General features: G+C 39.2%; 1 protein-coding gene across 1 annotated transcript; it reads right to left on the bottom strand.

Moving 5' to 3' along the window:
• Nucleotides 1–1,656: 1,656 nt before the first annotated feature.
• LOC144018870 (far upstream element-binding protein 3-like) lies at nucleotides 1,657–20,156 on the bottom strand. The gene is made up of 18 exons (XM_077521483.1): nucleotides 19,763–20,156; nucleotides 16,892–16,997; nucleotides 13,652–13,682; nucleotides 13,517–13,563; nucleotides 13,363–13,434; nucleotides 13,229–13,286; nucleotides 10,862–11,024; nucleotides 10,678–10,776; nucleotides 9,705–9,806; nucleotides 9,528–9,630; nucleotides 9,351–9,451; nucleotides 7,338–7,479; nucleotides 7,105–7,265; nucleotides 5,723–5,790; nucleotides 5,561–5,646; nucleotides 4,722–4,793; nucleotides 4,507–4,604; nucleotides 1,657–4,394 (listed from the first exon to the last, which is right to left on the bottom strand). The coding sequence occupies exons 1-18, from the start codon at nucleotides 19,856–19,858 to the stop codon at nucleotides 4,386–4,388; spliced, it is 1,614 nt and encodes a 537-aa protein (XP_077377609.1). The 5' UTR covers nucleotides 19,859–20,156; the 3' UTR covers nucleotides 1,657–4,385.
• Nucleotides 20,157–25,014: the final 4,858 nt, after the last annotated feature.

The raw sequence follows: 25,014 nt of genomic DNA, 5'->3' as shown, positions 1-25,014 counted from the left end.
CCCATGCGCGCGCTACTCACGTCACTGATTGGACGATTGTCAAGCCCCGGCTTCTTTTATTTATTTATTAATTATTATAATTTTTGTCAAGTCCCGGCTTCTTTTATTTATTTATTTATTATTATTTTTGTCAAGCACCGGCTTCATCTTGTTTTTGTTTTTTTTGTATCACTCATTCACACACAAGCTCACTTCATGTAAGCCACATGGGTCTCCCAGGCAAAGGAGCGAACCCACGCCAACCGACACCAAAGGCGGCTTCAACTTCTTCACCCCCGTCGTCATGCGGTCAGGTAGCATCACAGGTCACGTGACTTCTTGCGGCTGCGGAGACAGACTGCCGTTTGAGGGGGGACACGCCCACAGCTCATTAAATATTCACGCGGCCACAGTTCAACTGTATTTACAGAGCACTTTACTGTACTTAACGGGCACGCGCGCACTCCACATTAAAAAGCTTGACCGCGAGACTCCACCGCAGGGACATGAAACGTGAGACGCGCTAACAAGAACTCAAAGCCAGATTTGGACGAGGAGCTCGTCAATCACATCGTGAGCACTTTATTTACAGCAACTTATCGCATGATAGTAGACGCCCATTTCCGCCCATTTTGCCTTTTGCGAAGACCACGGCAGCATATTTAGGGACACGATTATTAGCGTAAAAAAAACAAAAAACACAAGATGTAAAGCCGGCTTGGTTCCTCAAACAAATCTTGCCCAGACAGAAGCGTCTCAAAAACATGCGAGCATCCAAAAGACGACGTCGAGGACGTTCAACTGCTGTAAATTTATGCATATGCCAAGTCTGGAGTGGCGCTGTAGCGCTGCCACGGGGCGTTAACTCAAAGCGTAGAAGAAGAATCAGCGGAGAAAGACGAACCACTGACCTGAATTGTCGGCTTTTAAGCCGCCATAATTGTAATTAATTAGAGAACACTCGAGACACTAAGTAGGAACAACAGGGATCTAGGAACTGATCAATAAAAGAAAAAGGGGGTTTTCAAAATAGTTTAAACAGTTGTCTGGTTGCGAGATGGGAGGAGTAAGATGGCTGCCTGGTTACTTCAATGGCTTGCACGGGCGCGTGTGGGTTTTCGGCTGGTATCCAGTCATATATACAGATCAGTGAGACGAACACAACGCAGGAGAAATGAAAAGGCCGGGCGATTCAAGTACAACATCACGCAAAACATTTTGCTGTAAAAGCATAAACAAGTTAAGTAGGTTGCGCAAAACAACGACGACACGGCTATCCGCCATTGTTGTTGACAGACTGGTGGTTGGTTCGTGCGCAGTCACGGGAGAAGTATCTATGGTGTCCAACAGGTTTCTGGTAGGTTAAAAAAAAAATCCATATGGGCAAACGGGCTTCTTTTACGATTAATAATAATGAAAAAAAGTAACTTTTGTACGGGCAGAAAGGCGCTGACACACACATACAACACAAACACACCTCAATCTCACACAAGAAGCACATGACACGCAAAACACACCAAAACCACATACACACATATGGAACGAGGGATGACATCATCCATCAGGCCATCTGGAAGATGAATGAATAAAAAAGCGACGTGATCCATTATTCATGTCAACCCCGTGTGGACCGGACAAGATGGCCGCCACAGGAAGTCATCACGAAGATACAGGAAGTCAGAAAGAAGGAGCCTGTTTATTAGCCCTCATGGTTACATCATCATCATGTTCATCTTCCTCACCCGTCAGTCCATAGACTCTACTAGAAAAGTCCAAAGGTTACATTTGGACAAGCGTCCATTAGAAAAAAGCAGAGAACAACAAAACAAAACAAGAAAAGTCTGGCACAGCTGGAAGAACTGAAACGGGACCCTTGGGAGCTTGCCTGTCCGTCCGTCCGTCTGTCTCCCGGCCTTGGAGTCGCCGCCCAGGCTAACGGGGCTCATGAGCCACCACCCTAGCTCACCGGACCGAGAGATGTTAGCGTTAGCATTTAGCGTAGCAGTCTTGAGAAGAGCTTCTCCTTCCTGGCGGCTGATCTGCAAAAAGAAAAAAAAGAAAAAAAGAAAGAAAAAAAAAAACCTCTGGAAGCAACGACTTGTCAGCCTAACACGAAAGTGTTCACACATGATCAAATGCCAATAATCATCAAAATCGAGGGATCAAGGGCTGAAACGATTCATCGAATCATCATTACAAACCAAACCAAATAAAAGTTAATTTTGACGACAACACGTACATGAGGTGTTAGCGAATTAGCTCATTACTCAAACAAATATTCATAAACTGATTTAAATAGACCCCTGAACCTAACATCATCATCATCATCAACATCATGGACTCACACACGCATTCGACAAAACACCTGTTGTATGTGCATTATGCTAAGCTAGTAGCACGCTAACATTTTTTCCTTTGGCTAAGGCTAAGTGAGAACACTGAAACATGGTGAATAAAGCAAAAACGATAGTGTGAAAGTCAATTAATTTTACCAACGTGATTTGATGCAAACTCATGAATTAAAAAAACCAAAACAAAACAAAAAAACCTGACAGAATGCTAGCACTTTAGCTACAGAACGTTGAGTGCTAACGCGGTAGTTGACCACAGAGAAGACAAAGGGAGGATCGTCTTGCGCGGTAAAAACTTGAACAAGATTAAAAACTAGCATCCAACCCCCCCCCAAAAAAAGACAACAAATTAGCATGCTATCGCGTGTCGTTGCTAGCATGTTGAAAAATGGTCATCAAAGAGATAAAAGGGTTGAGTTTCATTGGAAAAAAACTGTTAAGGTCAAGCATCGCTGCCTTTTGACCAAAGTGTAAATCTACGTAAGCAACATGCTAGCGTCGTCCTTCCACTAAGGGTAGGTGACAAAAAAAAGCTAAAGAACAAAACGGACATGATAGCGCAAGTGCTCATTTGACGAACGATGTTTGATTTGACGATAAGCAGACCTCAAAGCTACCTGATGGAACACTAGCACTTTAGACACTAAGAACGTTGAGATCTAGTGCGCTAGTTTGGCACTGCCCAACAACGTCGACCACAGAGAAGACGAAAGACAACAAAATAGCACGCTATCGCGTGTCGTTGCTAGCATGCTGAAAAATGGCCAACAAAGAGATAAAAGGTTTGAGTTTCATTGAAAAAAAATCTGTCAAGGTCAAATGTCCCTGCGCTTTGACCAAAGTATAAATCTACGTTAGCAACATGCTAGCGTCTTCCTTCCGCTAAAGCTAGGGGACAAAAAGCTCAACAACAAAACAGACATGATAGCGCAAGTGCTCATTTGACGAACGACGTTTGATTTTTTTGATGACAAGCCGACCTCAAAACCACCTGACAGTGGCTAAAGTGCTAGCGTTCTAACGCACCATTGATGGCAAGCGCGCTAGTTTGCTTCTGCCCAATGTCGACCACAGAGAAGACCAAAGACAACAAATTAGCACGCTATCGCAAGTCATTGCTAGAATGTTAAAAAAAAATGGCCAAGAGAGATAAAAATTGAGTGTCATTGAAGAAAAAAAAAAAAGAAAAAAAAGAAGAAGAAAAAAAAAAGACATCCGTCAAGGTCAAACGTCTCCGTGCATTGACCAAAGTGTAAATCTACGTTAGCAACATGCTAGTGTCTTCGTTCCGCTAAAGCTAGGTGACAAAAAGCTCAACAACAAAACAGGCATGACAGTGCGAGTGCTCATTTCCCGAACGTTTGATTTTTTTTTTTTTGACATCCTCAAAACCACCTGACGCAATACTAGCACTTTAGCCACCAACACACAAACACACCCCCACACAACTCTCCAAAAGTTCCAGGCGCCATCGCGCTAGCTTGGCGTCCACCGCGTCGTCCCCGCATCCGACCACTGAAGACAAATTTTCGATTCAAGAAAAATTCCTATTAACGCATTGTTGCTAGCATCATCCAAAATGGCGGGCGAAGAAATAAAACGATTGACAGTTTTGAACAAAAACGACGCCCGTTAAGGTCAAGGGTCACGATTCTGTCCTACGCCACATCACAACATCCTCACCGAAATAACACAAGAAAATAATCCTAATCCTAATCATCGGCAGCATGCCTAATAAAACAATCATCATCATCATCATCATCATCATCATCTTCCTCAAGACTGCTAGGCATCATGTGGTGAAAAGAAAGAAAAAAAACAAAACAAAAGGAGGTGAAGTGAACTTTGTTCAAACGTGTCCACGCCAGGGTTGGGTTAAAAATTCAAAATTACACAAAAAAAAAAAAAAAAAGCCAAAAGACAAACAGGAAGTCCAACACTTTGGAGGCTCCAACCAGAAGAAGGCCACTTCCTGTTTCCGTTCATTCGCTGGACAACAGGAAGCAAGGCGTGAGGGGGCGTGGCGTCCGAGGGAGGGAGGGAGGGCGGGTCCTCTTAGTGATCCTGCAGAGACATCAAATGACATAATCAAAAGCAAACGCGTCCAAAAAAGGATGAGCAGACAATTCATTGTGGTGGCAAAATAAAAGGGGCGGTGACTTGATGACATCGCTACCTGGATCTGGGCGGGGTTCCACAGGTACGGCTGCTGGCGGTAGTACTCGGCCAGTGCCGCCGAGTAGTCGGGCAGCGAGCTCTGCTGGGACGGCTGACCTGATCAAAAAAAAAAAAAAAAAAAAAAAAAAAAAAAGACAAAAACGCAGCAAAACAAACAAATTGAATACAAAAAATGATTTCTTACAGTCATCAAGGTGAAAAAAGAAGCATTACTTTGTTTTTTGTAGTAGTCTTCCCACGCTTTGCTGTAGTCGCTCATCACGCTCGCCGGCTGACTCGGCTGGCCTGCGCGCACGCACGCACACACACACACACACACACACACACACACACACACACACACCCAACAAAGTGTCAATCATGTGAGGTGAATCATTTTATAAAAACTGTGACACTCATTTTTTTTTTTCTGGAACATTGCAAAAGTAAATAAATACATACAATTAAAAGTTAAAATTAAAAAGTTAAAATTCAAGGTAAATAAAATTACTTAAATTCTCTCTCTCTCGCTCAAATATATATATATATATATATATATATATATATATATATATATATATATATATATATATATATATATATATATATATAATCATTTAAGTAATTTTAATAAAACAAAAATATATATTAAAAAAATATTAAATCCAATTAAATCAATATTAATATTATTCAGAAATTGTGTGCTCCAAAAAGTTCAAACAAAAAATATGTTTTCAAATGTCAAAATAAAAGATATAATACAGATTTTTCATGGAAACGTATGCAAAAGTGAGTCGGATAAATGTCTTCCACAAGTGAAAGAGCGCTGATGAGTCGTCTTCTTCACCTGAAGACTTGGGTCCATTTCCCCGCCACTCTTATGAAGAGCTCCCCCTAGTGGCCCACCAAGTCATTGCTCAATAAGTCATCAACAATGGAGCCGTTCTCGTGGCTGTATATGAACTACAAATATGACGTAGGCGTATGGATAATCTATGCGGAGACAAAGTATCACGATTTACCGCGGTATGGTCCCACTCGTAGTGTACAAGATGCGTGCGTGTGCGTGTTACCGGGATCCTGCTGCGCGGCGTTCTGCCATCCGGTCTGGTACGTGTTCCCCCACACGCCCGTCAAGAAGGTTTGAGCGCCGCCGCAGCTGCAAACACACACGCACACAGGTCACACAACTTCTTCTCAGCCACCCACACACATGGGTTGCCATGGTGACATACTTCTGGTGGGCGGGGCCTTGAGTGAAGGGGCTGAACCCGAATCCGCCGTTACTCATGATGCCAGAACCCTGAAGATGCAAACATCATCATCATCATCATCATCATGACGACCATTTAAAGCGATCACATGGTTCATCATCATATTCATAAGTCAACTCAACTTTAGGATGGATCCAAAAGGAAAGAAGTCGGAATAGACCATCACCGATATTTGACATTTGGACAAATATTGTCAATTTCCGAAGGTGAAAGCCAAATAACGCTCTTCCGCATCTCATTGAGTGAGCTTGTGAACGGAGCAAATTGTGGCTTTTCATCAACATTTGTCAAATGTTCACACACACTTTTTACATTTTCAACATTTTTTACCTTCTGCCAAGATCTTTTGAAAGCTTTTTACGAACGAACCCTGACAAAAACTATGTATTGATGGATTTATTCATATTTCTACAAAAAAAAAAAAAAAGATGCTGACACTGGGAACATCCTAGACTTTTTGTTTAAAAAAAAAAAAAAAAAAAAAAAAGAAAATGTAGGAATGATGTTGAAATTTTGGAAAACTATTTACAGTTGAAAATTTGCTGAGTTTTGATTTTTGCTTAACGCTGATGAAAGCTTCCTGCAATTTTTTTAAAATCATTTTTAAAGGAATATGTGACTTCGTTGAGCCATTTTCAGTAGTGAAAAATTCAGATTTTGTCTAGAATAATTTTGATAACTTCATTATTTTTCATGTCCAATCAATACCTTGAAAAAGTCTTTTTTTTTTTTTTTTTTAATTTTATTTTATTTTTTTTTTAACTTGCTGTTGACTGATGATGACATCACCCATGATGAGGAAGTAGGTCACGGCCAATCACAGCTCAGTTTGCTGACCAAACCCAGAAAACAGGTGAACCGTGATTGGTCATTACCTACTTCCTCAGCACAGATGCTGTCATCATCAGTCGACAACAAGAGGAAAAAATACTTTTTAAAGGAATACTTGACTCATTGAACAATTTTCAGTGGTGAAAAATTAATATTTTGTCCAGAATGAATTTGATAACGTCATCCTACTACTTTTTAAAGGTACGAATTTGTGCATGAAAAATAATGACGTTACCACATGAATTCTAGACAAGATATGAACTTTCTACTGCTAAAATGTCTCAATGAGTCAAGTATCACTTTAAACAAAGCTGTCAATTGTTTATAAAAATGAAAAGAAAAAGTAATTTTTTTTATTTTTTTTTTACTCTTTTTGGACACTAATATTTTTGAATTTTTGGAGCCAAATATTTTCTCTTTGCCTGCAAATGAATACGGGCTTATGGGCCTTCCTCGACGACGACTAATTGTTGCGGGCCTTGCAAACGGCTGGATGACTGAATGGAAGTTACCCCGATCTTGTCGTCGATGAGCTGCCGGGCGTGCTCCATCTGCTGCGCCGAACCGCGGATGGTGAAGACGCGCGCGTTGGGGTCGGTGGCGGGCGGCGGGTTCCTCTGCAGCTCCACGTGGGCGCCCGACTGCTGGTTGATGCTCTTGATGGTTTCGCCGCCTGCGAGCGTGCGTGCGTGCGTGGACGCATCACTTCCCACTCCAAGTGGCAAAATCGTGGCCGTGGCTTTACCTTTGCCGATGACCAGGCCGCACTTGTCGGCGGGGATGGTGTAGGTGACCTCCTGCAGGGGTCCGGGGGAAGCCAGCGTCCAATCCCCGCGACCTCTGGAACGACCCCCGCTCCTCAGCGACGAGCCAAAGCCATCGCGCTCCTGAACAATTATGAAGAAAATATTCATCACAATTGAAATCACCATTAGGATGAATCATTTATTTTTTTGGTACAAACAAGAAAATGTTTTCACCTAAAAAAATGATGATGATTATTATTATTATGATTGTTATTATTATCATCATTATTATTACAAAAGAAACTATCATTATGCAAGTTCCTTTTTGATGAAACAAAATTTATTAAATTATTTAAAAAATAAAAGGTGCAAATGTATACATTTAAAAAACTCAAAATTAGTATTAATCTTTTTTTTGGCAATTATGCTGACTTTGTAATTATGGAGTGTAATAACTGAAATTGTAATTGAATTTCAATGAATTGCACAGGCCTAGCACAAACGCAAACAAATCTTTTTTTGAATCAATCATCAGGTTAGAGCTGCTCCAATATGTAAGAAAATATTCATCACAATTATTTTGGTAATCATTGAAATTACCATTAGGACAATCATTCATTTTTTGGTGCAAAACAAGAAAATGGTTTCATGCAAAAAATTATTATTATTATTATTATTATTATTATCATTATCATTATTATTATTATTACTACTATTGAAATGCTATCATGATGCAAGTTCCTTTTTGGATGAAACGGAATGTATTAAATTATTTTTTTTTTTAAAGTGCAGATTTACATTATATTTAATATACAAATCAAAATAAAATTAAATAATAAATTTCCACGTATTTCCACGCACACACATACGTTAAAAAAAACAAAACATAAAAAAACTACCGAATGAACAATTCTGAGCTCTCTCTCGCTCTCTCTCTAATAAATAAATAAATAAATATATATATATATATATATATATATATATATATATATATATATATATATATATATATATATATATATATATATATATATATATATATATATATATATATATATATGCACACACACACACACAAATCAAAATTAGTATTAATAATCTAAAAATTATTAAGACAAATAAAATTCTTCTGCGATTGGTTGGCAACCAGTCCAGGGTGTCCCCCGCCTACTGCCCAGAGCCAGCTGAGATAGGCGCCAGCAGCCCCCTTGTGAGGAATAAGCGGTCAAGAAAATGGATGGATGGATGGAAATAAAATTCTTTGAAACACGATAATGCAGCAGGTTCCTTTTGGATCAAACTAAATGTATTAAATTAATTATTTTAAAATAAAAAAAGGTGCAAATGTAGAAATTTAAACAACTCAAAATTAGTATTAATCTTTTTTTATGATTATGCTGATTTTGTAACTGTGGAATGTAATAACTGAAATTATAATTGAATTTCAATTAATTGCACAGGCCTACCACAAACGCAAACAAATATATATAAATACATATATCATTGTATGTCAGGTCATCGTATGTTCATAAAAGTGCAATTTTACTGAAAACTCTATTTTAGTGAGAAAAAAAAAAGTGAAAAAAGTGAAGAAAATTTTAATGAAAAATAGTGAAAAAATGTAGTGAAAAAATAGTGGGAAAAAAAAAAAAAAACACACCTGCCCTAAAAAATTTCAAACTATCATAATGTCAAATTGAAAAGGAAATTCAAACAAATCGGAAAAAAATAAATAAAAAATTGACCGTGGAGGCGAGCAGCCAGAAAGTGAACGTACATGCGTGCGTTCGTTCGGGTTCATCTTGACAGCCAATCAAGGCCATTTCCCCGGCTGAAGATAACGAAGTAGATTATTTACTTTTAAATTTCATTTAATAATAATTTATATCATTACATAATTTAAGAAAATTTAATTTAGAAGAAGACGCGTAATAAGCAATTCTTTTCAAATTATTTTTTCTATGTAGGCATATAAATAATAACATCCATAAAATGAGGTGCGTGCGTGTTACCTGCGCAGTCTGTATGAGTTCGTTGATGAGGTGGAGAGCATGCTGGCAGCGTTCGGGTTGGCCCATCACCACGGCGACGCGTTCCGGGCTGATGCCGTCGTCTGCGGGAGGACGACATGAGGCTCGCTTCAGCACGCCAAAACCACGGCGGGAAAAACCCCCGCCCACACGCTATACCCGTTTTGAACTGGACGCGCACGCCGGCATCGTTCTGGATCTTCTTGATCATCTCGCCGTTGCGGCCGATGACGATGCCCACGGCGAACCTCGGCACGGGAACCTGCCAGGGGAGCAGATGAGCCGTCACAAGGCACCCAAGCAAGCTGAGGGTGCGTTTGTTTGGCCGCAGCGTACGTCCAGGCTGGCTCCTCCCGGCCGGGCGGAGAAGTCGCCGCGTCCCGCCCGGAAGTCGCCGTCCTTCTCCCGGATCACCTCCAGCACCAGCTCCTTCGCCGCCTACCACATGTCGCCATGACAACATGAAGTCAAGCAACATGTACAAACGAAGAGTGCGGTCACCATTAAAATATTTTTACAATCCATTCATCTCATCGATTCTTCAATCGACTAATCCGATTCATTTTAAGCTTGCATTCAAGTAGATTACAAATACTTTTTTTCCAGTTTATTTATAAGTAATAATAAATATAATAAAAAAATTAAAATAAAATACAAATAAAATAAATAAAATACAAATATATAAAATATATATAATAATATAAATACAATTAATAACAAAATAAAAAATAAAAAGTAATAATGATTACAACAAATTACAGTGAATGAAACACTTAAAACTATCAAATCTAAAAGTTAAAAAATATATATATAAAAATAGAAAATAGAAAAATAAAAAGTAATTATATGAGATCACAACAAATTACAGTAAATGAAACACTTCAAACTATCAAATCTAACAAAGTTTAAAAAAAAAAATAATAATAATATATCATGAAATAAATAATACGTATGTATAATATATAATAACAAAATAATAAATAAATAAGAGGCTGCATCAAAGCCTTCTGTATGCTCTAGCATAAACAAAAAGACATAAATACGTCTTTGGGACACTTAATATATTTAAAATAGAACGTATTTATACGTTTTGGGGAGTAAATGAGGTAAAAATGGCCAATACCGATATTTGTAAAAATCGCTAATCATTACATCCGTATGACTCAATGTGACTGTAGGGAACAATACGCACACCTGCCAATAGCGTTTTTGCAGCATTTATTTGTTTGTGTTTTCTTTTTTTGTCCTTATCAATTTTTTGGTTTTGAATGAAGAAAAAGCAAAAAACATTGGTGTTTTTTTTTTCCACCTGAACTTTGTACGGGTCTCCAGAGATGCGCAGAGGTTTATCTGCTCCAGTGGGCATGGGACCGTCTTGGATCATCATCATCTTCACGCCCGCACGCTCCTGACGAAGACAAAATGGCGACAACAGGTGAGTGCGGTTGAGACGCGTTGACAACAAAAAACCCAAAGGAGCATTTTTTTGGCACCTGCAGCTGTTTGATGGTCTCCCCTCCCCGGCCAATCACCAGGCCCACCTTGCTGGCCGGGATCAGCATCTCCTGCACCAGGGCCCCGCCATCGCTGTCGCCGTGGAAACCGGGACCGTTCCTGCAGCGCTCCACGATCTGCACCAGGAGACGCTTTGCCTGCCTGAACGCAAACACAAACCATACGCACGCGCGCGCGCACGCCAGCCGGTGAGCATGTAACACGACAACAGGAAGTGGAGCAGCTTTAACACCGCTGATCAATTTATAGGCCTGGCTAGCCAATAGGTTGCGAGGCCACCATATTGCTCCTCCCAAGAAACTTACCATCCCATCCATGTACACCATCCAAGGATGGAGAACATTTGAGACACGACTTAGTAGAAACAGCATCATTTTTCATCTTTTAAATGTATTAAACATAAAGAAGAGGTCTTCAGACATTTGACAACTTGCCTTAAATACATGTATGAATTATATGCTTAATGATGTTTTGTACAGGAGGAAACTTGTATATATATTTGTTTATGAAAGAATTTTAACTGTAACTGAACAAAAGATGCCTCTGCCAAATTTAAAATTGGGCTCGAAGGAACTAAGCGATAAAAGAAAAAGGGGGACTTCGAAGCAGCACATACCATACACTTGTTAAATTTCTTTTCAATTTTTTATTTATTTATTTATTTTTTTAAATTGTTAATAGTGACCACCCCGCCACAAACCCCCCACCCTGCCTTGGGCCTTATATTATTATTATATTGAATTTTATTTATGTATTATTATTAATGTTTTTTTTTTTGTTTTTTTTTAACTTTTTAAAAAATAGTGACCACCCCGCCACAAACCCCCCCCACCATGCCTCCGGCCTTATATTATATTTAGGGCTGTCAAAGTTAAAGCGTTAATAGATGAATTAATCACAGATAAATGTCGCATTAATCACGTATTAACTCATATTAAATCGCACTATTTTTTTTTTTTTTACTGCACTTGAGCCTTGAACGTAACCGCGGATGGTTACATTGAAGGCTGCGCAGGTCAGTGATTAGGTCAATGCACGGCATTTCCTGCGCCTGTTGTTCCAAAATGAGCGGTGTGACTCCAGTTGGTGTGCTCGGTGGTAAATTTCGCTTTAAAAAACAGCCTGACGGGACTTTAGATAAAACAAAAGTATTTGCGTTTAATTAATAATTGCTGAATTGCACCCAATTGATATGATACTGTTACGTTTTGAGGAAGACACGCATGCATGCAATTGCGTACATGCATTTAATCAATGTTTGCAAATGACATTCAGATAATAAAATGCATTAATGTCAAAATATTACGGTATTTTGTATTCATTTTATATTTTGCGAATACGCAAGTAATTTAGCTGATTAATCGTGATTAATCAAAATTAAAAAGTGTGATTAATCAGATTAAAAATTTTAATCGTTTGACAGCACTAATTATATTCCAATTATTATATTGTATTTATTATTAATTATATATATATATAGTTTTTTTTACTTGTTAAAAAATGGTGACCACCCCGCCACAAACCACCCACCATGCCTCCGGTCAAATAAATAAATAAATAAATTTATATATATATATATATATATATATATATATATATATATATATATATATATATATATATATATATATATGTATGTAATGGGGGTGTGCCCAAAAAATAAAAAAAAATTAAAAAAAATCGATGAATAAAAGAATCCAGATTCTCATTTAAGATTCATATTTAAATTAGAAATGAAGAAGGAGAAAAGGCAGTTGTAGCCCACATGCTGTTTTTGTGGAAAAGGCACTTACAATACAAAATTAATAAATGTTTATCAAAAAAAATTTTTTTAAAAAAAAATGACACTTTAATGTCCATTTGTCATTTTGTCTTGCAAAGCAAATTGGAGTAGACCATGACAATGTTGTGCATATCTGTAAATTGAAGCAGAAATCATTTGTCAATCAAATCATTTTGAATCGAAAATAGTTTGAATCGAGAAACGAAAATCGATTCTGAATCGAATCGTAGACCCAAAAATCGTAATCGAATCGAATCGTGAGAAAGTCAAAGATTCCCAGCCCTAATATGTGTGTGTGTATATATATATATATATATATATATATATATTCATATACACACGTTTTTTACTTGTTAAAAAATAGTGAGCACCCAGGCACAACCCGCCGACCCCGCCCCGTGTATGTCTCATGTGTCCGTATAGCGTATAGTTTTTATACAGTAGTCTGCTGGCGAGGTGGGAGTAGCAAGATGGCCGCCGTGTGACTTCAACGGTTTGCATTGGCACATATGGGCTAATCGGCTACCAGGTCCTATATACGGGTGAGCGGTTTGTGACTCACTCGATGCACTCGGGGGTCCCGGTCAGCGAACACGGACGCTCCATCAGACCGCCGCTATCTATGCACACGCATACACACGTAATTAACGATGAGGTGGACAGAAGGTCTCCAAAAAGGTGCGCTCGGGGACTCACCGGCGGCGATTTGGATCTTGCAACCCGACTCCAACTGGATCCTGGTGATCTGCTCGCCACCTCGCCCGATGACTGTCACATCATGCACGCACGCATGAAGACACGACAGCACGCAAAACGGACGTATGTACGAGTGGGACGGACGAGCACTTACTGAAGCCCACCATCCTATCGGGAACTTTGTAGTCCTCCGTCAACACCCTGAAACACGCACACGCAAACACGTTGGCTGGCGCTGGCATGCGCGCAATCGCAACGATTACGCCAAATATGTGAGTGTGCGTCGTACCTTTGGTGGCCCACGGCTGACACTTGATTACCTAAACACGTACGCACGCACATTTCAAAACAAACACAAAAACACACGTAAACAAAACACGACGGCAGGAAGCTAACAAGCAAAAGATGACATCATCACTTAATGAAAATAACAATGACAAGTCCAAACTAGGGGTGTTCCATATCATACCTTCTACGATATTACCTGTGTATTTGGTTGGGTGGTAAAAATTTGAAATATCACGAAATTGACATGATGACATAATCCGTAACTTTCTGACATTTAGCCCAAATAAATTCTCATAATGTGCCAATTAATTTCAATAATATATCGGGATTTTTACTTTCAAATGGGAAGTCAACACAATTTTTATTTTCTTGGCAATAACATGATTTAGTCTAAATATGGTATTTTGGTTAATATTGCATTTGTGGATTATGAGCTAAGCAACAAAATGCAGCCATTTTAATCAATATCAGGAGGCGGCCATTTGGTATTTGCTGTCGAGTGGAGATGACATCATCATTCATCACACCATGAAAATAACAATTACAAGTTTTTCCAATTCTGACATTTGGCCAAAATAAAAATCTCATAATGTGCCAATTAATTTAAACAATATATCAGTTTTTTGTTTTGTTTTTTATAGTAAGAAAGTCAACTAAATTTTTTATTTTTTGCAATTATGTTTTAATGCAGCCCCAAATGCAGCCCCACTAAATATTATATTTTGGTTAATATTGCGCCAGTGGATTATGAGCTAAGCAGCAAAATACTATATCATATATACATATATATAATATCGCCGTTTTAATCGATATCAGAAGGCGGCCATTTTCTTCTTTGCTGTTGAGCGAAGATGACATCATCACACCATGGAAATAACAATTACAAGTCCAAACAATTTTTTTTCCAATTCTGACATTAGGCCAAAAATAAAAAATAAAAAATCTCATAATGTGTGGCAATTAATTTAAACAATATATCACGATCTTTTAGCTACAAAGGGAATTATTTTTCTTGGCAATTATGTTTTAATGCAGCCCCACTAATCTAAATATGATAATTTGGTTAATATTGCCTTAGTGGATTAAGAATTAAGCAGCCGTTTTGATCAATATCAGAAAAGGCGGCCATTTTGCCGCTCGCTGTCGAGTGAAGATGACATCACAGTTGCTCAGGTACTAACAACCATTCACAGCGCAGCTTCAGAAAACAGGCGAGCTGTGATTGGTCGTGGCCTGATGACAACTGTGATGTCATCTTCACATGACATCAAGTGGCAAAATGGCCGCCACCCCCTCAGATGGATCAAAACAGCTGCATAACTTGATATTGCATAAATGTAATATTATAAGAGTCAAAATGTGTTTGTTTGGATGCCATCAAATTTTTTTTGAACCTAATTATTTGGTTGGGCCCTAATAAAAATAAAATACATTATATAATGAAAAGAAAAGAAAAAAGTGACAGAAAATAAGAATTAAAAACAAACCAAACAACAACAAATGGAAAAAATAAAACTGCCAAAAATTTGAATCGAGAATCGAAAATAGATTCTGAATCGAATCGTAGACCCAAAAATCATAATCGAATCGTGAGACATATATATATATATATATATATATATATATATATAGGGGTGTGAATTGCCTAGTACCTGACGATTCGATTCGTATCACGATTCACAGGTCACGATTCGATTCGATACCGATTAATCCCGATACGAATTTATAAGTCGATTGTTGCGATTTTTTTTCATTCAAATTTAGAAAATACTAATCAGTAAGCTTGTAGAGTGTAAGATTTATATGAAAATGTATTATTTATTTATCTGAAATTTCAGTCTTATAGAGGTTGTAATCTGTTTCATGTTTGAACAGCATTAAAATAAAATATTAAGGCTTAATGTTCCGTTCATATAACATTCTTCCATGCTCAAGGTGTGAATCCTAACCCGAAGTCAGACGTTTTGTTGAATATTTTTCCATTAAAAATGGAAGTTTAAAAATCGATTCACACACACACACACACACACACACACACACACACACACACCCACACACACACACACACAAAAAGAAAAAAAAAAGAAAAAAAAAAGAAAAAAAGGCAATGATGATAAGACGTTGAATCGGTAAGACTACCGAATGAACAATTCTGAGCTCTTTAAAAATTTTTTAAAAATAAATAAATAAAAATAAAAATCGATTCAGCCGCCTATTGAATCGATTCGAGAATTGCGCGATGTAGTATCGCGATATATTGCCGAATCGATTTTTTTTAACACCCCTATATATATATATATATATATATATATATATATATATATATATATATATATACACACACACAAAATATATACAATTTCTGAATAATATTAATTTAATTGGATTTAATATTTGTCATTTCATTTATTTATATTTTATATTATTATATCACACACATGTGTGTGTATATATATATATATATATATATATATATATATATATATATATATATATATATATATATATATACACACGCACATTTTATATTACTTATTTTTTTATGTATTTTTTGTTTATATATCTTTTTTTTTATATATATTTTGTTTTATTAAATTACTTAAATGAATATATATATATATATATATATATATATATATATATATATATATATATATATATATATATATATATATATATATATATATATTATTATTATATATATATATACACCGCTCTCAACTCTTTTGTCCAGATAAGAAAAAAAATGAAGTTAATTGTCTGCAATGAACTTCCAAGACAGGCTTGTTTACTTAACTATGTTAGCAATTTGGGGACGGGCAAGTACCGATACCAGATATTAGTATCAGGATGATACCAGGCCTCATTTCAAGGTATTAGGTGGCCATTTTAACATCGGGAAGTTGCAATTACACAAGATAGAAAATTTACATTCATTTCAAGCAATTCAAAAAAAAAAAAAAAAAAAAAAAAAAAAAAAAAAAAAAAAAAGTTATATTGGGATGTATTGGTACATTTTTTAAAATAAGGATAACAAAACAACAGTATCAGAAATGTGTGTGGAGGAGATTCAAGGCCAAAACAAAAGCCTAATTAAAGACTAATGTGGGCGTGGTCAAGATGATCCCACGATCACGCCCGCCACATACCAACGAACCAGCACAAGCTCGTCCAATCTAAGACGAGCTAGCGATTGACGGGTGATGAGCGGTCGTGGCCAACATGACGTGCGTGCACTCACCTGCGTCGTCGGGAACTCGTTTGTAGTAGAGCGCCGGCTCCGCGCCCACCGGCGAGCTGTTGATGTGTGCCATGGTTTCGCCGCCCCCGCCAATCTTTCCCACCATCTGGGAAGCGCAGCACGTTAGCTCACTCGGCTAACAGGAAATTAGCACAGAAAATGAGCCGATGTTGTGAGTTAGCAACGCAAAAACTGTCCACTTGTCTATTAGTTAGCTTAACGCAACCGAGGACATTACCTTGCTGGGCTAACAAGGAAGTTAGTATGTCGCATGGAAAGGAAGTCAGTCGGGAAATGTAATAATATTTCGTCTGCTGCGTACCGCTGGATGAATATTATGTGTTGCTGGTTTGGCTAACAGGAAGTTAGCATCTCACGGGATGCAAACAGATGATCAAAAATTGTCTATTTGTGTGTGTGTTTGTTAGTGTACTAAACTTATTTGTGAGTTAAACACAAGGAAGTTAGCTTGTTGGCATGGAAAAGAGGTCAGAAGAGAAATGTAATAATATTTCATCTGCAGCATACCCCTGGATGGATGAATATTACATGTTGCTAGTTTGGCTAACAGGAAGTTAGCATGTCAGAGAACATAAAAAATATCATGTAGATGTTTATGTAGCGATCCACTTGTCTGTTACTTGACTCATTGAGCCACTTTCAGCAGAAAGAGGAAAATATTTTCTTAATAATTCATGTGATAAATTAGCTCATTTTTCATGTACAATTATTACCTTTCAAAAGACGTTTTTGACACTTACTGTCGAATGAAGATGACATCACTCCTGCTTAAGGAAAACAGGAAACGACCAACAATGGCTCAAGTTTTGCTAAACCCACTGATCTAGATATATGACTGGATAGCCAATAGTCCAAGACTTTTGAGGTGGCGAGGCAGCCATATTGCTCCTCCCAAGAAACATTTCTTGCCATACTTTTGAGACAGTACTTACTTTTAGCATGATTAATGCTGTTTTAAATTTATTCAACATAAACAAGAGGACTTCAGACATTTTACAACTCGCCTTAAATACATGTATAAATGACATGCTTAATGATGTTTAGTACAGGAGGAAATTTTTATTTTTTTATTAAATAATTCTAACTGTAATTGGAAAAAAAAGATGCCTCTGCCAAATCTAATATTGGGGTCTAAGAAACTGAGCAATAATAGAAAAAGGGGGTCTTCAAAGAAGCACATACCCATTTTTTCATGTAACACATTCTATTTAGTTTTTTAAACAAAATATAGGAAAATTGGTACATTAAGACACGTGCCATGTTAAGTTTATAAGTAAATAAATGTTGATATTCTTCCTCTGCTTTAATTTTTCTTAGCCAAGACACAGTGTCCAATCACCGGTGAGCTATTTTGCATTAATTGAAAGCAATTAACTTTGAACTTTATTTTTTAGGTACAATGCAAGCTGCAAAGGCAAACATTAACTGCCTATTTAAAGTTAATGAGCAATATCGATTCTGACGCCTGCGTATCGATACATGTATTGTAATGAGGCCCGCATCGATTTTTTGAGCACACCCCTACTCTCCACAGTAATTTGGTTGGGAAAAGGCAGGACATTCTGTACAATAATTGGAGCTGATTAGACGATGTGACATTCTACACAGGGGGGCACAAACATCTTAGCAGCTAGAAATGCACTAAGCGCCTTTCACTGTTCAACATTAAACAAGGAAACGGTGAGTCATTCTGTGAGAACTGAATTAATTGCAGCGTCCATTCGTCCATGTTAGGTTTGTTTGTTAGCCCCTGTGCCGGCGCTGGCTTCCTGGTTTGGTCACAGTTGCATATCCCGCCCCCAAACACAATGTCGCTCTGTGATTGGTCCGAACCACCAGCGGTTCGGGAAGGGCGGTTCTCTGCGGGACAAGATGTATTCTCCAGAGTTTGTCAACTCACAAATACCGCCAGAATTCATCTTGCCAGAGCAAGGTTAAGCTAGCAGCTATCCAGTCATATATACACATCAGCGGCTAAACCGCACATGACCAAACCCGCAAGAGCGGTGAGCCGTGATTGGTCCTTAGCTGAGCTCTTGGGCACACAAGTGATGTAATCTTCAGTCAACGGTAGGTTGGCGAAATGCCTTTTTCAATAGGTATTAATTGCACATGGGAAAAAAATAAATCATGTAATCTTCTCTACAAAAATATTCACATTATGATTCCTGAAACCGCCTCATTGAGTCAAGCGGCCCTTTAAGTGGGATTGTTTGTGAGTTCGACACAGGAAGTTGGCTCGCTCACCCAACAGGAAGTTTATGTGACAGTCAACTAAGTTGGGGGGGTGCACCCACCCCCACCCCCACACTAGTTTGTTTGTGATATGGTGGGAGGGGTTGTTACATTTGAAGCCCCCCCCCCACAGTTTAAAGAGTGAGCGTACAAAAAAAAAAAAAAAAAAGTATGCGTCATATGGTGTACTAAACACGTCGTCGTCGACGTTAGTTAGTTGGTTGGTGAGTTCAACAAGTTGTCAACCCGAGTGACACGTGTGGACAAACTCATGCGCCCCCTCGCTCCTCCCCCCCAAGTCGTCGTCGTGGGGCGCCCTCCCCCCATACTTTGCTACTTTGGCATGACAGCTCGTCAAAGTCTCCCCAAAGTAAGTTGGGGGGGCTCGTGTCAGCCGCGTCAAAGTGGGCAAAAAGTGCCCCCAGCTAGCTTAGCGTGCTAGTTTGACGTGCGCGCGTGCGCTCGCGAACTTGCTCGGCGGACCAAAAGAAGGCAAAAAAAAAAAAAAAAGTGTTCCGACTCCACGTAAGAGCCGAGTCCGGGGCAGGAGTAGAGGGGGAGTGGGGGTCCGCGAGACTCGCTGGCCGGCGGGCCCCCCCCCTCGGCGGAGGTTACCTGGCGGGCCCGCTGCAACGCGTCGGCCAGGCCGTCCGACTTGAGCCCCGACGGTCCGATCGAGGCCTGTCCTCCTGCCTGCACCATCTCCGCCATCACAGCGCCACTAGCTCGCTCGCTAGCCGTTAGCCTGCTAGCCGCCGAGCTGCTAGCTCAGCTCCTCGGCGAGGCGCAGATGCTCTCTGAGGGGCGACGAGGGCTCACTCTGTCGGGCTCGGGCCGGCCTCCAAATCAACGTGGGGGCGGAAGGGCCGAAGCGGCGCCATTTTGTGCGGATGCTGCAAAGGAGGACCGACGCACCGTCTAGGCTTTTTGCCGAATCGATGCGCGCCTTCCAACTTAGTCGGTGGGTGCCGTCTCGCCGAGGAGAGGATCTCTGCAAGAGGCTCAGCTGGCTGTTGGCGAGCGCGAGCTTCCGCTTCCGCGTGGAGTCACGTGGTGCCGCTGGCGCCACAGGTGGCACAAAAAGTTACGAAAACACAAAGTTTTCTTTTTTCTTTTAATTTTTTTTGTCCCTATTTGTTTGTCTTTTCTAGTTGTTATTGTGATATTGTTGTGTATGACTTGTAAGTTTGTGTTAAATGTTTGCCCTGTTTTGGCCAAAACTCAATAACAACACTTACGTAAATACAAATAATTACGCAAAATGTGCATGAAATTTACTGAAATAATTTTATTGGGATTTTTCTTACATTTGTAATATTTACACGCTATATTGTCTTGCTTTTGACTGTGACTAGCATACTAATCAGACATATCGTTATATTCAAGTCAAACAAACAATTTATCACATTTTCAACTCGAAATAATCCACACAAATCAAATGAGTATAATCCAAAATCGAATGCTTTTCCTTTCACTGAGCGGAGATCTTCCTTTTACCGAGGAAAAAAATGCTGCGTTTGATGACAGTGGGAAATCGGAGTAATCCTCCTTGGATCGTGTCAGTTCAGACCTCAAAGCGTTTTGAGGCAAGATGTGTGTTCACGTCACGTGACGCAACGTTATTTGGAACGACTACGTTAACCAGAACAACAAACAATTTATCGGAATCTGGCATCTTTATTTATTGTTTACATTTGCCTGAAACGCTTTGAGGGTGGAACTGGAACAGTCCAGTTCAAATCGTCTTCGAATGTAGCATAAGACCGCCATTTTGACTTCTGATGTAATCTTGGAATTGTCAATAGCATGGAAAAAAAAAAAATCGTATTTAACATTTATAGCTTGATTCATGTAAGAGCAAATAGCATTTAATTTTCTGCGTAGGTTCTCAATCTTTTCTTGTGACAAACTCAAAATGACACAACAATTCAAGTGTTAAAAACGTACATCATCAAATCACCTGAAAAGCATTTTTAAGAAAAACTCAGTACAAGTGCAAATAATACATGAGCGAAGAAATGTTCGATGTTTGATATTCACTCCTACCGTTCGTTAGGGAGCGTCTACAAATTTCATTCTCAAGGGTGACGTATCATCAGGTCACCATAAAAGTTATATATATATTTTTTTATTTTGACTGCTGTAGTAGCTAGCAATGATAAGGAACTACCGACTACAGCGCCAATATTTATCATATCTCTCATTTTGGACAATTTGGGGACATTTAAGGGACAAAAAATGACCATAAATGTTCAAAAATATTCACACAAGAATCACCTAAAACACATTTTCTCATTCTGATTGGGGTTATTATAAACAGTGTGGGAGCACGTTTTTGTTTTTTTTGTTTTTTTTTGTTTTGTTTAACCCCTCTCAACTGGAACTCTAAATGCGATCATATGGCGAATTTGAACATCTCTATAGGAAAAAAAGTGGTTGGGTCAAAGCGTTTGCAATCACAATCATGATTACAGGGGAAACCCGTTGAATTGTCACTCATTCATTCATTTGATTTGGGTGCAATCCTGCGGGGGAGAAGTGCACTTGACTTCAGATGAAATCTAAAAACATGATTGAAAGGGTTGTAAGAAAACACAACATATGCTTCGATGTGAGCGCATGGCAACGTACTTGCATGTCGCAAACGTAAGGACGGATGAAGTTGTGTATGTGGATGATGGAGTGTGATGTGAAACGTTTGAAAAGATCATGCGCTCTGAGAAAATCTCCAGGTTGATGGTGAGAAACGTGCTAGCGACCAGATTAGCTTCATGGCTAATGTTACTACGCTAACTGAGCGAGAGCTTCAATTAACGGTTTTGATGAAACAGGCTCGAGTTGCCTCCATCTTCTCTTCGGCTTTCGGTGACCTCCATTTCGGAAACGGAAAGCGCAAGAGTTGGCCACATCTCACGCTTTCTTGACTCCGCCTTCTCACTAAACCTGTTTCGTCAAATGGACTTCGGCTAGCCGGCTAGCTAGTAGTAGGGATGTAACCATATCCAAACATCACCATACGATATGATCATCACGATATGAAGGTCACGATACGATAACTATCACGATATTGTGGGCAGGTTGGCGATGTAAAATATTATAAAATTATAAGCATTATATATACTACAATATGTAAATATAACATATTGAGGCACTTACTTGCTAATGCACGCACACATTGAGTTCCTCCACATATTGACTCGCTTCACAAGAATATTATTCATCTGACGATTAGCATGGATTTTCAACATAAAGGCCAAAACATGCCTTGTGAAAATTAAACTGCACTAAAAAATTAGCCACCAGTAGGTGCTACAACTGCACAAACGGAAAGCAACCCGACTTTTTGTCACAGATGTTCTGCTTTTCATATCGTGACATGACAACAATATATTGTGTCAGTTTTCATATCGTGATATCACCATATTGCCGGTATCGTTGCATCCCTATTAGCTAGTGCGGCTAACACGTTATGGAGTCACTTCTTTAAGTCACTAATCATCAAGTCGAACAAGTCGTCGGTGGTGGGCAAGTTGGAGAGGCGAGAATCGGGACTCGTGCGTTGTCTTGATGTGTGCGAAGCACGTTGGACACTTCAAACGACAAACTTGACTTGAGCGCCATACTGGGAATAGCTGACGTCATGACAACGAGCCTCACAAGGTGCCAAGTGGCCTTTTCAATGCATATTCGATTGTTGCTGCTGATGGAATTGGCAAATTTTATACGTGTACGCACTTAAGTGCTTCCTGTTGGCGTCCATGCAGCAAGCGTCTCGTCTTGCTGTCAGCATGAGCAATGACAAAAACAAAAACAAAAGAGCAGCCGCTTCATCAAAATGTTCAAGAAAGAATGAAAAGTTTCTTGTCAGAGTCAAATTCCAATTTGTTGTTCTTACAAATAAATGTCATGCTAATCAATTATTTGTGAGAGTCAAAACAGTGGCAAGGTCCATCCATCCAGGAGAAGACCCACGCGGGCACGGGGAGAACATGCAAACTCCACCCAGGAAGGCCGGAGCCTGGACTCCAACCGGAGTCCTCAGAACTGTGGGGGGCGGACGTGCTAACCACTCGTCCACCGTGCCGCCCAGTTGCAAGGTCTCATCTTCTATTTGACATTACATTTGTTTCTTCTTATAAGAATTCATTTACATTTCAAAACAATCACCATAAATATTAGAATTGATTAAATAACTATATAGAAATACATGATGGATTCATTTCATTCAAATATTTCCAATAAAGTTCATGAAGATGAATTAAACTAAAAAAAATATATTGAGAAGGGTTTAAAAAAAAAGTGCATTTCTAATTGTTGACGTGTAAATAATAAGCCAATGATTGATTTCAATAAATCAAACCTTGTTGAAAAGAAAATTGCAGCAAAAATGGCTCCCAGCCAAATGTTTGGGTTTAGCCCCGCCCCCTCGGACCCCTACAGGCCCCAGCTTGAAATCTGTCAGCCTAACGGGAGTCAAGAAGGAAATGATCCTCATGATGAACAGTCACATGCAAGCTACAACAATCTTCAACGCCTCATTTCACCTTTTAATAAGTCGAGAAATGTCATGAACCTCGAAACATTTGCTCACCGTTCTTCATCAATTTCATTTGTTTGTTTGAATGTGGACATCTCAATTTTTTTTTTTCCCTCGTTCAATTTGTGTTGCATGACACCCGTGGAGCCCGTAGGAAGTCAGCGCGTCCGCCATGTTGGATGTGGCGTCACGGCGACAAAACATTTTGAATGACATCAACGGATTTGTGGTTTGATGGTAAAAAAAAAAAAAAAAAAAAAAAAAAAAGGACGACAAACGGCTTCGTCACGTTGCTACGATGTCAACGTGCTTGACATGGAGCCATGTATTCCGATTAGAATCAATATCATTCCTTTTGTCAATCCCAACGAGCGTCATACATTTCATTCGGAATGGCGAGGCTGTGTGCGGCAACGAAACGTCTGGACGTAAATGCGTCATGACGTCGTGGCTTCCACCCACTAAAATGGCGGCGTCTCCCCAGCGCTTGTCTGCGAGGGGAGAACTTCTTTTCAAGTTTTGATCAAGATGTTGCTTCAATAAAAGTGTTAACACGTACAACTACTGTGCTAAATGACGAATGAACTCCATCTTGTTAAAAATTACATGATCGATTGTCTGTGTGTTTCGCGGCCGCCGATTAAACGGCAGGTGAGCAGAGATCATAATTGGGAATGACTTCAATGGGAAATGACGAAAAAGTCTCAATGTAAACCTGCCTTAAAGTCAAGATGGCGTCTGTAATGTTTTTTTTGTTTTGTTATGCGCAACACACGCAAACGGAAAGTGCTGTCTGTCTCTCTGTCGTATTTCGTGTGCCTCCCTGAAGACGCGCACACAAAAGGTGAGCACGCACGCGCGCGACCTTGCGCGCACGGGCGACACTGAAAGGGAAGCGAGCCAATAGAATCTCCTCTTTTGTTAGCGTCTCATTGTGTCAAATGGAAATGTTCTTTTTTTTCTTCTTCTTCTTCTTTCAACATTTTGACCTTTTGATGTTCTCATAAGGACTTGAGAAATACTTGGAAATACTTGACCTCTCACAAGCGCTCCAAAGGGCTTGACTTGCGCACGCGTGTGGCATCATGGGAAGAAAAATGGAAATCACGCACTGCAGACATCATAATCAATCCGAAGAATGACCCCCCCCCCCAAAAAAAAAAAAAAAGAATGTTGACTTACTGCACTTCAGTAAGTGCAAACGTATGGGTATCATGTACAAGAAATGCAAAAAGCAATTTTGTTGTCCTCACACATGCATGCACAATCAGTACGCTGTACAGCATTATGGGCAAAAATGTCATGTTTTTAGCATTTTGGCCTACAAGCA

The sequence above is a fragment of the Festucalex cinctus genome, chromosome 5 (genome assembly GCF_051991245.1).
Source record: "Festucalex cinctus isolate MCC-2025b chromosome 5, RoL_Fcin_1.0, whole genome shotgun sequence".
NCBI classification, from domain to species: domain Eukaryota; kingdom Metazoa; phylum Chordata; class Actinopteri; order Syngnathiformes; family Syngnathidae; genus Festucalex; species Festucalex cinctus.
The sequence above is the reverse complement of the archived record's forward strand: the minus strand, read 5'-3'. Positions and strand labels throughout refer to the sequence as shown.